Here is a 14,962-nt window from a genome sequence, read left to right on the forward strand (position 1 = left end):
ATGGCCGGGCCAACCGTCATGGCCACGAATGTCAGGGCGACCGTGCCCGAGGCCTTCATGGTGCTCCAGCTGAGGATGAGGGTGGTGGAAGAGCAAACCAGCGCACTGATGCGAGACCCGGAGGCTCTCGGCGTCGATGGGCAGAGGTAGGGAGAAAGCAGGGATAAGCTTTTTCCTTCTTGGAGACCTCACGCTTTTCTTGATTTTTCCTCTTGTTCCTCTTTGCACCCGTTTGCCATGCTCTGCTTTTCTCTCCACGAGAGAGTTGGTACGGGCAGAGTCAACGAGAATGGGCTACAGCAACCTGGGGTCACAGGAAAACTTCCAGCTCTATGAAACATGGTTTCTAATCCAATTGCATCTGTAATGCATACGTGCAATGTCAGGTAGATATGCATACATGGAGTAGGTCAGTCTTTTCTCCTTTTCAGCCTCAATAATTTCCCCTGAAAGACTTCAGAAACACTTGCTAGTCACCCAGCCGTTAGTCCTGTGCAGACCAGGGTAGCACTTGTGGGAGAAAATACGCTGTGGAAGAACTGTGAAACGCTGGTGAATCAAATGTGTCAGTTAGGGAGTGTTGTACAGGCACTGAATTTAAACATCTTTCGCCTTCAGACAGAAAAGGAACTGAATCCAAAGCATGCAGGTAGTAAAAAAGTTTTTTGCCACTTTGTTCTTCGTTGTCCCTCCATATGCTTTTTCTGTCAATGAAAATTTTTTGCCTTTTCTTTTGGCAGCCCAGTTGGAGCAGTGCCTGAATGCAATCCGTGAGGAGCATTTGCAAGAAATGAAGATTGTACAGCAAGAAGCAATGAAGTTGCACCAACCCCTAAGTGATATGAATAAGGCTGAAGAAAAGGCAAAAGAAGAAGTTCAGAGGCTGAGTACTGCTCTGGAGATTACAACTGCATCCAAGGTACAAAAGGTTATTATAGTTTCAAGTATAAATAGACTTGGTTTTAAGTATGTTCATCTCTGACATAGTTAAACAGAAAGTATACTCAGCTGGAAAAAGGAGTTTATGATATATTGTTGGCAGTAAGAGCAAACACTTTTGATAATGAGAATCTGTGCTTCCATCAATTAAAAAAAATTCCATAGGAAATCAAGAATAAAAATGTTTTAGATTTGTAATTTTCTCATCTTCATGACTTAAGTTTGTCCTGGCTTTCATGCATAGAGTGCTTGACAGCTTTTCTGTTTTTCCAGGAACATACGTTTCTCTGGTATTTCGGTCTTAAACTTCTACTAGTATCTCCCCTGAAGAGAACTTCAGTGGACTATGTCACTCAATCTCATTAATTGTATTAAAGAATGCTTTGTTTCTTAGTGCTTGCACTGTTATATTCAGTGCTTCAGGGCAGAGAATGCCAGACTGGAGATAGAAATCAAGTTCTAGGTGTTAACAGGGCAGTTGCATTTTATAATATGTACTGCTTTTGCAATAGTTATGAACATGAAAGGATAAAAATATCTGTTCCTTTCATCTTCTTTAGATGGATGTAGTGATTGCAGCTGAGGAACTGAGGAACCCAGAACAGAAAATTAACTGTAGGCTTCAGGAGGTAAGTACAAGAACAAGCAGCTTAGTAGGAGGCTGAATTTGCCAAGTTTTACTTAAAGATTTGAAGAAGATCCTTAAATAATATTCTGGGTGCAATTTTGGAATGTGCACAACCCAGAGGAACCTGCTAGCCATGCTCATAACTAAATACCTGGACAGAACATCTTTCATATATAATCCCAAAGTATTTTTTTCAATCTACTTAATTAGACCTGGGTCAGAAAGTGTTTATTTTTTCTAACTAACAGAACAGCTGTCCCAGGAGGTCAGCCTGTGGGAGTCTTTGGAGGAGTCCCAAGCAGCTGTGATGTGTCATGTACAGGACATGGAAACAACAGTAGAAGCAGAACGGAAGCAGGTCTGAGAAACTTTCAGTCTTCTTTTGTATCTCTTTTCATTTTCTCATCTGGGAGATGAGACACTTTATAACTACATTTTGTACAAACATTGATCAGAAAAGATCACGTAGTCAAACTTCCTGCTCAAAGTCGGAGTATCACAAACACTGGATTGTGGCAGTGGTGGATTTGTGAAGCAGAGTTCCAGGACTGTGGTTCCATGGGTGCTTTAGGTACTTTTTATAGTGGTGTTCCAGTTAGGATTTTCTTCCTAGCATCCAAACTGAACGTTCCAAGCTTAAATCTGGGACCATTGCCCCTTCTTAAATCATTCAATGCAATTGACAAGAGTTTGACTTCATAATCTTTGTAACTACCTCTCAGTTTTGTGGGCCACAACTGAATCCTGCCTTAACCTCTTCTTCACCAGGCTAAACAAGCCTCTTTATAATTGAGGTACTGATAAATAGATAGAAAATGCAATTTCTGAAAAATATTCTGTTGAGATTGTAAACCTTCTGGAGTAAGAATGTTTTCTCCATTAATTGCCATGCTGACAAAAACCAGATTTTTGTTCTCAGCTGTATTTGTATTATCTAGCTATTCTGGAGTGTGGGGAGGAGCCATAGTTCATGGTAGAAATGAACTGGCTTACACACAATTCAAATAAGCAAAACCAATCCCCCTTTCTGCATGCGTACACACACACGAGCCACATGCAGTCACTCTAACAATTCTGAATTCATAGCAGCAGTTTAGTAAGGATAAAAGAAAGCAAATGGCAAAGTATCAAAACTTGAATAACTAAGGGTGGAGGTTTTTTTAAGTTTTTGGATGTTCATAAAGGTCTCTTCGTTCCTGAAACATATGAAGTTCTTTTGGATATTACTAGATTTTTTTCCTATGTGCCTTTTATCATCTTTGTGTTCTTCTACAGCAGAAGCAGAAAAATGATGGATACATTATTGAACTATATGAATTATACATTATGTGAGAAGCAAAGGCTTAGTTTAATTCATCTTATCACTTTCTGATGGGTACAGTTGACCCTGTGGTATATTGCATTAAAAAAAAAAAAAAATTCCTCAAAACCAGCATGAGACAGACTAGGTGCCTTGACTGTTGCATTCACCTTCATCTTTTATAGCTTGATCTTTTCTGTAATCTTTCATTGTGCGAACTTGTTAGATTCTGCCTGTCATGTAAAGATGATTATAAGCACACAAACACTGTGTTACATATAGAAATTGAGTTGCTTGCCATAGAAGTCTTCTACATAAGATTGGGACAAGCAGAAAGAGAGGAGAAGCTGATAAGGCTGTATCTTTTCCAGTTAGATCAACTTTTCAGGCTCTGAAATTTGCTTAGGTTTGCCTCACTGAATTCTGCATCTTGAAGAGTAATCAGTGATATCATTTCAGGTACAGATATTACAGCAGGACTGCCAAGAGTTGTGTAAAGATGTCCAGCTAGCCCAAGTGAGGCTGCAAGAGGAGGAGGAGGAAAGAACTGCCCAACTAGAGCAACAGTGCACACAACTGAAAGCTGAACTGGGTGTGACAGTGGGTTATTGTCATATCTTTTTAGCCCTTCTCTCCCTGCTTCCACAGTAAGAGGAAACAAGCACCTGTGGCAGGTGTATCAGTCAACAAGAATGGAGGGCAGCTTAAGAGGTGATGAAATATTAAAGGCCTTTAGTTTGCATGTGATGTTTCTAAAGCCTCTTCTTACCTAGAGGAAACTGGCAACAGAGGTAATCAGGGTAATGAGTACACAACAATAATATGAAAAGATTCCATCAGCATAAATTCTTTTCAGAGGAGACTTTATCTAGCAAGTGACCATTTACACATGATTCCTGAACTGATGTGCAAGTAGAATGCCCATTGCTATTGAGTCTTTTTGCAGCTGACTAAATAAACGTGCTCTATTAAACATCAGTGTAAGGACAAGCATCTTGGATAAGCCTCTAGTTGATCTCATTTAGATTCCCAGTCTATTGATGTAAAAGTAGCTGCTTATAAGGGAACTAAGTGGCATTTAATACACTCCAGGATAAACGGAAGCTCCATACTGTCAAAATTAATAACTCACAGTAACTATGCCTAAATACTAGCATAATTATTGTTCTTGTGATCCTTCCATCAGGACCTATTTCAGATTTCTAGCTACTCTTTTTACAGAAGTGTTCCTGTTTCCCATATGTTTCATTTGTTATTCTGCGAATCACACATGCGATAATTAACCCATAGCTCACAAAAGGCAGTCGGCGTTTCTGCATAAGGCATGGCAAGAGGAGAGAAACTTGTCATGTTGTGACAGAGTTGGCTGAATGGGGGAGGAGGATGGCAGAATTCTTTCCTTCAGAACAAATCCATATGCAAATGACAAATGAGACATAAATTTTCTTTACTTCTGTACCAAATAGTCCTGCTGATCAAGGCTTTTTCACTTTGTTAATTGAAAGAACTTTTGAGTGATCCTTTGATGATACCTTGGATGTCACGATATTTTGGCTAGATTTCCCTCCCTACCCTGCTCATGCTGAATTGTCTCTTGTTGTCTACCTTTTTTTTCCCCAGTATGTTACACAGCATAGCAGAGTAAGAGGCTAGCTCTTATAGGCAGGTTGATTGAAATTCCAACAAAAATGCTTCTGCTTTTAGAACTGGGTGGTTTAAGCAGGGATCTAACTTGCTCTTTGTCAATGCGCAAAAACTAGTAAAGTTGCACGTGGGCTGTGGGTTGTAGTCAGGACAAATCAGTTGCTTACACACTAGACAGCTGAATAAGAGACTTAGGGTTATTTGATTTGCTCAAGCAATCATGGAGGTGGTATGTGTAGGAGATTGGCATGATGACATGCTTAATTTTAAAATTAAATTACAATTAATTTATGGAATCAATTTTTAAAAGTAATTTTGCTGAAATATTGAAGTTATCGAGAAAAGTATTGAAGGACAAAACATTTGTAGAAGTCTTACCTGTTTGTGGCATATTCAGTAACTTAGCTAAAATCAAACATTAAATCAAAATGTCACCTTGTAAAATTACCAAACAGATAACAAAGCATGTCCTGACATTCTTTTCTATTTTTAGACTCCAGGAACTGTATCACTTCCCAGCTTGGTGAAGAAGCAAAAGTAAGTTGTAAACAAGTATGGGTGAGGAATATAAATAAAAGATCAGAACAGCCTATATGGAGCCTAGCAAATGTACCACACTTCAGAGGCAGAATTTTTATGTGGACAAATGCCAAATGCGACCAAGGCTACTAGCCATTGAATGTCTTATTTTATTATTTTACTAGTTTGGGGTTGCCCTAGTTATTTTTTGAAAGATTCACTTTTGTATTCTACTAAAATATCAAAACAGTGGTATGAAACGCCTCCCTTGGAAAACTAGAACCAACCATGAAACACAGCTGTGGTAGCACAAGTAGTGCATACAAGGGAGACAAATAGATGGATTGGTGATTAATACTACAGAAAAATTAGAACCTTGGTCAGCTGGGTACTAAATGGGCGAAGAGGTATGCTTACTGCCTATGTAAGGACTGTGTGTTGTTTGAAGTCTTCTCTGAAAGAGTAAGTTTCAGTGAAGATGAGGTAAAAGTTCAGCTTAGACATGGAGTCTCACAGTGCTGGCAACGGATTCCTTCAACTGTGAATTGTACCACTCCTGGCAGGGAGATCTGTTTAGTTGAGAAGTATTGAGATTATTTATAATAAGTTTGAGCTCAGAAGGATATGAAGTCACCCTCAACTTTCAAAGCTAAGTTAGAGGAGATAGCACTTTGTTTAGTTCAAGGTATATTTCAGAAAGAGGCTTGTACTATAGGAGCAATATCTGTTGCTTGCAAGAGCACATAGCCATGTGACAGCATCTTAAAGGAAATGGGTAAGTATGAAACAAAGACTTGATATTTGTGAAGTGCCTGGCTAAATGACATTTAGATTTTTTTCTCAGTGGACATTCTGTTTTATTGCCCCTTAGAATGCAGAGCTGTCCTTTAGAAAACAATGCAAAGAGAACCTGCAACTTCAGTCTAAGTTCTGAATGACCACCATGCGAGAAACAGCAGAGAAAGTACAGGTAATGAGAACAGATACTCTTGTTTTAAAATGGAAATAAAGTATAATGAAACAAGTGATTACAGTGAGAAACGATTAAAGATTTACTGGGAAGCCTCAAATGCTGGTCAGGAGACAAAGTTTAGTGCCCTCAGGTAATGTGGGCTAATGAACAACTTCCAGTGAAGAAATTCAATCACTAGCCTAGCTAACAGTTCCAGATTTCCCAGCCTTAAGGCTGGAAACTTTTCTTCTTGTTTTGAATCAACTTTTTTTCGAAGTGCCTTCTTCAGGGGCCAGGATGTGCAGAACTACTGCTGCTCCCTTTTCTATCTACCCTTGAAGTAGTTTATTTATATTCCTGTGCACCTTTAGATTCTACATGAATATGTTTCTATTAGTGAGTCAAATATGGAGTACCTGCTTGGCTAAAATTTCCTCTGCCTTTTGGGACAAAAGGTTGACCTCAGTACATTCTAAAAAAATTTTATTTATTCTACTTTCCCTCTTTTTAGAAAATATTTTAGAAAACATTTTTCTATTTTTTGCCCCTCCCCCCAACAGCTACTTGTTTATTGGGTGGTGTTCACTGGTAATGGGATTTGGATATGTCTTTCACAGGAAGTTCCAATTTTCTTTGGTTATCTACAATAATTCAACTGTGAAATGAATAGGGGTCCATTTTCAATTTTTGCCTTCTTTGCCTTAGAAACATTACTTTTTTCTGGACTTCAAAACTAGTAAGTGCTTGATTCGTAACTACTTGATTTGTAAACTATATTCTCTTTTTTCCCATTACTGTAAACTTTTAACACCTTGGAGTAAGTCCATCATAAATTGGGACTACCTGAACAAATTTTTTTGACCACCTTCGACCTAAAATAGATTTTTCCACATCTACAAGAGATTTTCTAGAAGTTTCTGACAGCCTACATGAAAAAAAAACCCAAACCCCTGAAAACATGTTTGTCATCCTCCTCCTCCTCCTTCTATCTAACCAGGTGCTAAATGACCACTTAAGCCAGCAATGCTCAGAGCTCAGCACTGTGCTCCAAAGTGTTGCCATGGAGAATGCTAAACTCATTTCAGATCATGAGACCATGCCTAAGGTATGTAGTCTACTATTACAGTCCAAGAAAGTTATCTGCAGCTCAGACATCAGACAACAGACTAATTCCTAATACTGACAATCTGTGGGAATACAGTAAAATACTTTACCTATAGCAATGGAATTTCTATAAAGATGAATTTCTATGAAGATAAAAAAGTGTTAGTGTCCTTCTTTGGCAAAGATTTATTTTCAGTACAGAAAAAAAAAAGTCATATGTTGTGGGTAAAGAGTGTAACTATGATAATACTATTTATAGAAACATCCTGTAACAACCACTGAGAAAGAGGAATGTAGGAATTAATGGACATTGTAAGTACTGTAAATGCAGAAGCTGAGTGGAAGTAATAAGGATCTGAAATTAAATATGTATATAAAAGCTAGGTAAGGTGAACTCAGCTTTGACACCCTATTGAAGAAGCAGCACACCACAATATGCAGAACTACAGGGATCATGCAGGACCTCGATGACAAATTAGCAGCTTTGTAAATTAATTACTTGTCCCTCATCATTCTGATGTTAGTGTTATTGCCTGGGTAATTCTTCCCCTTTAGGCAGAACAAGAAAAGACTCGTAAGCTGCAAGAGCAAGACTCACTTCTGAATGCTGCCCATGCCAACATTCTTGGAGAGCTGCAGACCGTGCAGCATGAGAGGGCTCAGCTTCAAAGAGAGCTGTGAAGAGTTTTCTCATCCGCAGCCTCTGTCTCCCTTTCTTCTGTTGCATTCTCACCACTTTGATTTCTGCTTTTCTAGCACTTGTTACCTATTAACACAGAAGGGCCAGTTTGATATTTAATATGGAGGCCATCTTCTGTCCTGTTGTGCTAGAACTCCAGCTTGGCTATTTTGTCTTTCTTTAGGGGCGCCTTGCATACAAAGCATGGCAAATACAGGCAGAAAGCAAGCCTCACTGAGGAGGCAGCAACCACACAGAGACAGCTTTTGGAATATACTGTTGCTAGACTGCAAGGTGAACTGAGACAGCTTTGCAAGAGAAGGCATCTCTGCTGGCAGAAAAGAAAGATCTTCAACAGGAGTTACAGAAAACTTACTGTGTTAAAGCTATATTCTTGAAGGCTGCTTTCGGACCCATGTTACTAGAGTTCTTATTTACATACCAGTTCTGCTTTCAGAATATTGTTTTTTTGCTATTGCAGTGGCAAGTGTGACACACTCTCCCCTTTACCACTATGCTTATATTTTGACTTGTAATGTCTCCTCTCCGAAGCATGGAAAGGGAGAGAAGACAGGGCAGCTCTACAGATATTGTTTCTGAACTTTGGAGTTCACTTGCAACCTTCAGATCAACTGTTCTGAAGATGTATAGTATTTCTATGAATCTGGATGTTTTCAGGTGACAATGATTTCACATTTCCTTTGACACATAAGGACAACAGCAAATGAAACCACACAGGAAGGGAACAAATTGGAAGTAGAAAAAAACAGAGAATGAGGTATCTTGCAATGTATATGGCTGTTCTTTAAATTTAGTGTTGTCTTTCTCTTAAGTTTTCCTTTCATTTTTCTTACTCTTTCTTAACTAAATTATTTCTAAATAATGTGATATTTACCGTAGCCATACTGTTCACTTTGCTGTTTGATATTTTTCTTGTCTATATGGATGTGTCCTTTGGAGCAGCAACCCTACTGCTACCTACACAAGGTCCTATTTGTAGTAATAAGTTTGTATGCTGCTATGGCAAATGATAAATAATTTTCAGCTTCTAGCTGTTTTACCTGTGTAGCTTCCTTGCATATGCACAGCCTGGAAAAGGCAAGGTAGTGCTTGTGGTATAAATGAGAAATTCCTTAGTGTTGTGACTGAAGTCAGCATGACTTTCACTGTTTTGGAAGAGCTCTCTGAAACAGGAGAGACTGTACCTAATCCATATGTAGTGCTCAGGTTTTGTGATATTCATGTATTGTGACTGTGGAAATTTTGAAGCGGTACAATTAGAGTTGGATTTTCCTTTTCATAGCTAGAAACGGTTTCAATGAAATTCACTTTGCAAACACTAGAGGAAGAGAACAAGAGGCTATTGGATCACTTGGCTGCACTAGTACGCGAGCAGGTAAGCCACTAATGATGTAGATAACTGCTGACCTGACTGATAAGTAACTAGCAGGAATCAAGATGCTCTTTGAAGTAATCTGTATTTTATGGAAAGCGGCTGATCAAGTTAAGGAATCACAAAGGGGAAAAAATGAAAACAAAAAGATAAGATAGCTCAAATGTTACTCCATCTTTTTAGATGTCTGTGTGGGATGAGCCAAGAGGACTATATAGAGCTTCAGGTGTTGGACATTTAGGTATGTCATTAAAATCCTGACTCCATCCCATTTTTCTAGTACAGGTGTACGGCTTGTATATCTGTACATGTATATTCAGCTTGTGTACATTGGGAAGGTATTAACAACAGTTTTATGCCCTTTGTGGACAAATTTGCACTGGGGAACCTCATGCCCATTTTTGACTTGTTCCCACTCCATTATTTCTCACTACTCTCAGTCACCTGGATCAGGATACTTGACCGGTTCCAGAAAAGTTGAGTAAAAGCTTAGTAATACGGTGCTACCAGTGCTTTTACCATTGGGTTTTTTTACAATGCTGGATGTAATGACCAGTTGTATATGTTGGAGATCCTAAGAAACACGTAACTGCTGATAAGGTCCTAACATCACGATGCTAAAGAAGAATTAACTGAAGTGCCTTTTGAATGTTTGTTATTTGATAATCAAAGTTACTTTTCTACAGTAGTTCATCTGTAACATGTATAACTTTTCTGTTTAACACAGAACTCCTTTTGCAGTCATCTGTTAAAGAATATGAATCAATAGAGCATTCAGAACCTTAAAAAGTTGCCTGATTTTTAATTTTTTTTTATTCTTCACCGTCTTTCTAAGTTAGTTATTTTAATTCTGTCCATGCCTTCTCATTCTAGTTATTTTTGCTTCTCTGTTCCCTGTTGTCAAAGGTTTCTTTAGTGGCCATCTGGAACGTTGTACCAATTTGAACAGCTCTTCCTAGAGATTAAGCTGTCTTGGAGGAATTTATGTAATTTTGATATTTTTTGTATATATTTTTTTTAATCTGTTTTAGTGTTTCACCTAATTGAAAATTTATACTGGAAAAATGGGGGAAGTTAAAATACTAAGGGAGAAACAGGATGCTGAGCACCCTTTTTGTTGCTTTTTGCATTGTTTTTCCTACAAAATGGAAATGTCTGCTCTTTTTTCCTCACTATGCCCAGCAGCAGGTGCAACAGGTGCTGGCAGAGCTGACTGACAGCAAGAATAAACTGACCTGTGACAAAGGAAAACTTCAGGTACCTCTCAGCATCCTATCTGTCAGCTCAAAAGGAAGACTCATTTTTTTATGTTCATCTACGATAAGGTTGTTTAACCTTAGCTCTTCAGTACTTAATTTGGAGGGAAGTCCTTATTTATCTTCTCTACTTAATTTATTTGTGTAGTGTCAAGCACGTATATTAAGAGAGTTCTGTATCAAAATCATCTTCAATCCTGCTCATACTGCCTTTGGGTCACAAGATGCTGTATGATGTTGCTTCTCTAGGATTTGTGGTAAGTTGCTTAATGTGTGAAAATAGTAGAATGGCTAAGAACCACCAGGGGGCATTAAAACATAATATATGGGTAGAAAATTGGTTGAAAGATTAGAAACATGGAAAACTTTATAGAAAATGCAAATTAATAAGGAGGGAGGCAAACCATGGTGCTAAGCAAAAATAAACAGCATATGTAAGCTTTCTTAAGCAGAAGTTAGCTAGACGGTAAATGAGGTGCTGAAAGTAAAGCTTTTGCTTCAATGTGACCTATGTCATAGGATTTGGGACAGTGGTGCAAAGATTCTTGAGTTTCTTTTGAAAACAGCACAGAATGTGTAGTGATTATTAGAGAGCAAGAAAGCTGCATTTTATGCAATAGTCTGAGGTCTGATAGTGGTGACAGAAGGAAGTGAGCAAGACATCATACTTGGATTAAAACAAGGTGAATTCTAATCTGGAGTTATTTCTATTGAAGGGTAAGTTAAAAGCTATTCACTCACTGCTTCTCCTGCTATGGGACTCAGGGAAAAGAAAACGTTTGCTCTGGGCAGAGAGACATTGTCACATCACTCTGCTTCTGTGTTCCAGATAAGAGAATGCTTTTCCATTTCTGCACTAAAAGAAAGCTGAGCTATTTTGCCACATCTTTTTTCTTAAGACTGAAGTGCAGAAGCTGGAGGAAGACCTGTAGATGCACGTTTAGATAATAGTGAGCTTTGCAAGTGCATTGCATAGAGACCACATACGCTCTGCTGAAACTGAACTTTGAGAACTTGTTACCCCTCAGAATTAGGGTCAGCCTAGCTAATGCTTAGATAGCCATTAGAAATCAGATTCAACCCACTTTTTCCTGAAGAACAGAGTATATGTTTAATGTTAACCGTAGCATTCTAGTCTGCAGCTCGGAACAGAACCCAATTTCATCAAAACAAACATGAGAACTATGGAAGCTCAGCTGAACAGAGCTGTTTTTCATGCAAGTTGATTGCATGTATTCAGGCTAGAAAACACACAGTTTACAGGATTATAAAGGTAGTCCTCAGGATTTATTATTATTTTGCAGTAAGAGAACAAATAGCTGCAGATAATGCTTGTCTAGCTATATTGCTGGGAGGCAGGCAGTTATTCTGCTTCAGTCTGTTCGCTCAGTCTTAGAGAGAAGTACAGGGAAGAGGTGTTTTATCCTGGGCAATGAACCCAAGCTTGTAGGTATAAGACTGTGAAATGGACTCTGCTCTGTCATGAGTTTGCTGTTCTAAGCTGTAAGTTCAAGTAACTGCATTGAGACTTCTGTTCACAAGCAAGAATGAACTCGTAACAGTGAATGCTCTTTACAGACTTCCCTTGCTTCTTGGATACCAAAGCAATCTTGTAATCATTTTGAGTTGGAAAGCTAAAGAGGCAAAAGTGACAAACTGTTAATCATAACCATAATCCTCATCGATCTAGAAATTATACAGAAGATGTAACCATGTTTAGGAGACTTCCCTGGAAAACGGGAGGTCCTATTTCTGCCTTCTGTTTCCAGAAAGCAAAATGAATCAAAGTTTCTTTTGTACTTTATTCTCCATCATAGTGGATGGTTCATCAGGTTTTCAAAGGCAATTGGATATTATGTTGATGATTAGAATCCATGACCTGAATGCTTTCAGCTTTTGGGAAAGTTGAAACACTCAGTTCCATTGGTTTGTGGGTATAGAGAACTAGCTGTAGAAAGGTCTCACAGTAGGAGCAGACCAGAGGGGTGCTCAGAACCAGGGGACTGCGCTGGCTCTGCAAAGCTGTGACAACAGCTGACATCATAGACTTCTAATGAAGTTCCAGTCAGCACTGTGTCTCACTGCTGCCGAGATACAGAGGGAAGTCACGTGACTTTGGATAACGTGCTGTGGAATGTATCACAGAAGAGAGCTTAAATATCTTCCTGAAGTACTGCAGATTTAGGAATAAGATGTAGCATCTACTTCTGCTCCATTGAAGAGATGTTTTGGAGAGTATTTTTTCAATTTCTGTTTTTGGTACTCACATCTTCACTACCTCCAAGGGCTGCCTGGTTTTGTGGTAGGAATGGCAACAAAAAGAAGAAAATCCCCAGCAAGGTCTTGGCAACAGAAGTCTCCTGATCGTAATGCTAGGTCAGCTGCAGGCTCAAGAGAAGGAACTGTGAAATCTGATGTACGTGCTTCTGCTCACCGCTCTACTTTACACCGAGTTCATTTTGAACAAGTTGAACATTCAAGAAACTCTCTGTCTGAATGTGGAGATTGTCCTAGGGTCAGTCAGAGGATTCTGTTAAATGCTATAAAGAATATGGGAGAAAAATTGGAGAATATAATAGACATTCTCACTCCAAGATCGTTGAAAACAGGATGGTCTACTGGAATTAATGAAGGAGACTTCAATGTGGTGAGTGATGACCATGAAATGCAAGTTAGAATGATGGTTAATTTCAGTTGACTAATTGACAACAATGAAGAAATGGCTGAAAATTAACAGGGACTAAAACCGTTGAGTGTTTTTTGCTTGAAAGAGATGCAGATGAAAACTTAGACCAAGCAACATTAGAATCAACAACTGGTTTTGACTAAAAACCCAGCTTCATGCATCTGTGGCACATCCTGAAGCCTGGGAGCCAGGAGTTCAGAAACACTGGAACTATCAATTAAAACGCCCACAAAACCCCCCAAGAATACCACCACACACTCAGCTTGGGCTTAAACCAGGGGTAAAACAAAGGTTATATAATTGGAGGAAGCTATCTCCATGTTCAGAACCATTGCATACTTTAGCGTGCAGTTTACTTATAGACGAATCCTTTAATAACACTCTAATAGATGACTGATTTTCCTGCTCCTTTTCCTAATGATTTCTTGTACTGCAGATGGCAGACCTGCAGCACCAGCTGGACGCAGGAAAGGATGATAACAGTAAGGCGACAGCCATGCTAGAGCATGTGTTAGCTTCTCATAACAAGATGCAAGCAGCTCTGGCTGTGGTACAAACTGAGCTGGGACACAAAGACACTGAAATCAGCAACCTCAGAAAAGACAAGTAAGTGAAACTGATACTGTTTCTGTGGTCTATCAGCAGTGTGGTGAAGACAGATAACAGCTGAAGAGTGGCATCTTCTCCATGGTTCTGGCTAATAAGCTATAGGACAAGTTTGTTTGAAAAGTTTCCAAAATCCTTTCCTGCAACACTGAAACATACTTAGTACTAGTGAACCAAGTACACCTAGTGCTTGTAGCTAACTCTGCAAGCTTGGCAGGCCTTGTGCATCTTGTGGAAAGTAGGTAAAAAACAATTTAAGTTTAACTTCAGTGACAAACAAAACTTAGCATGGTTAAGGTGGAGAACCAAACTCTGAGATGGTCACCACTTCAGAGGAGATGTGCACAAATTGACTTAACGCATGATTTTTTTTAATCCGATTTCCATTTTCAGGAGCCAGGCTCAACAGAAAATACAGAGGCTAGAAACAGAATTGGAACATTGCCGAGCCAAACTGGTTGCCATCGGAAGGCAGCACAGCAGCCAGGTAGAGACCGCATTTTTCCGTAGTAACAGCCACCACTACATTTTTGGTGTTGAGCCAAGCACGTTTTCTTTTTCTGAATGCAATATGGTGCAACAAATCATTATCCAAATGTTGAAGGAGGCAAACATCTCCTCCCTAAAAAAAAATTCCTTGGCACAGGTGAAGGTTTTACAGTCTGCAGCTGGATACATAGTATGAACAGAGATTTCAGAAGTTATACAGCCTTTCTTTTTTTCTGATTAGATCGGAGGGGAAAAGAGTCCAAGGAATTGCTGTCATCTCTCCTCATAATACTTAGTGGCAGAAGGATTACCTCACAACCCAAACACACTCACTATTGGCAAAGAACTCCCCCCCCCCCCCCAAGAAAGTCATGGCTGTGTGAGAAATTGTTCTGATCCTTCCGACTAAGCCAGTCGGTGGATTGGCATTGTAAGGATTCCCATCTAGATGCCTGTGCTTAGGATGTTTTTAATCAGACAGTTGGTGATCTTACCTCCTGTAAGTTGATACTGACTGGGAATGAAAAAAATACTCCTTTCTAAGCTTTTTCATTTGGGTAAGTGTAAATCTGATTTGTTGTTACTGCACAGGTGGAACCACTTTGTAAGACACTAGAAAGTGCTAGAACAGACAACAAGGAACTTGTTCTTCATTTGGAAGAAGTTCTGCAGGTCAATAATACCCTGCAGAGCAAGCTGGTCCAAACTCAATATGAACTGAAAAGTAAAGAAACTGAGCACCAACAGCTGATAGTCTGCAGGTAAGA

The 14,962-nt window shown here is 39.1% G+C and overlaps 2 protein-coding genes across 17 annotated transcripts in view; both read left to right on the forward strand.

Moving 5' to 3' along the window:
- Positions 1–5,039, forward strand: LOC115342820 (coiled-coil domain-containing protein 150-like). The gene is made up of 4 exons (XM_041124441.1): positions 1–122; positions 739–919; positions 1,809–1,925; positions 3,327–5,039. Exons 1-4 carry the CDS (start codon positions 1–3, stop codon positions 3,516–3,518), a joined length of 612 nt encoding a protein of 203 aa, XP_040980375.1. The 3' UTR covers positions 3,519–5,039.
- The window catches only part of LOC115342818 (coiled-coil domain-containing protein 150-like), an 18,487-nt gene continuing 7,054 nt past the window's right edge, over positions 3,530–14,962 (forward strand). For 2 of the 16 annotated variants that reach the window (XR_003923922.2, XM_030017894.2), the window contains exons 1-4: positions 10,207–13,061; positions 13,537–13,706; positions 14,100–14,193; positions 14,787–14,956. Coding sequence is in view for 14 of the 16 variants with exons in the window: in XM_030017894.2 (XP_029873754.1) it covers positions 12,723–13,061; positions 13,537–13,706; positions 14,100–14,193; positions 14,787–14,956 (773 nt within the window). In the remaining 2 variants the exon portion in view is untranslated. Of the gene's footprint in view, positions 3,579–5,004; positions 5,049–5,245; positions 6,001–6,979; positions 7,088–8,278; positions 8,556–9,068; positions 9,162–10,206; positions 13,062–13,536; positions 13,707–14,099; positions 14,194–14,786; positions 14,957–14,962 lie in introns of those variants that run through there. The other 14 variants (XM_030017891.2, XM_030017897.2, XR_003923921.2 and 11 more) reach the window with 12 other exon arrangements.

The sequence above is a fragment of the Aquila chrysaetos genome, chromosome 6, assembly GCF_900496995.4.
Source record: "Aquila chrysaetos chrysaetos chromosome 6, bAquChr1.4, whole genome shotgun sequence".
NCBI classification, from domain to species: Eukaryota; Metazoa; Chordata; class Aves; order Accipitriformes; family Accipitridae; genus Aquila; species Aquila chrysaetos.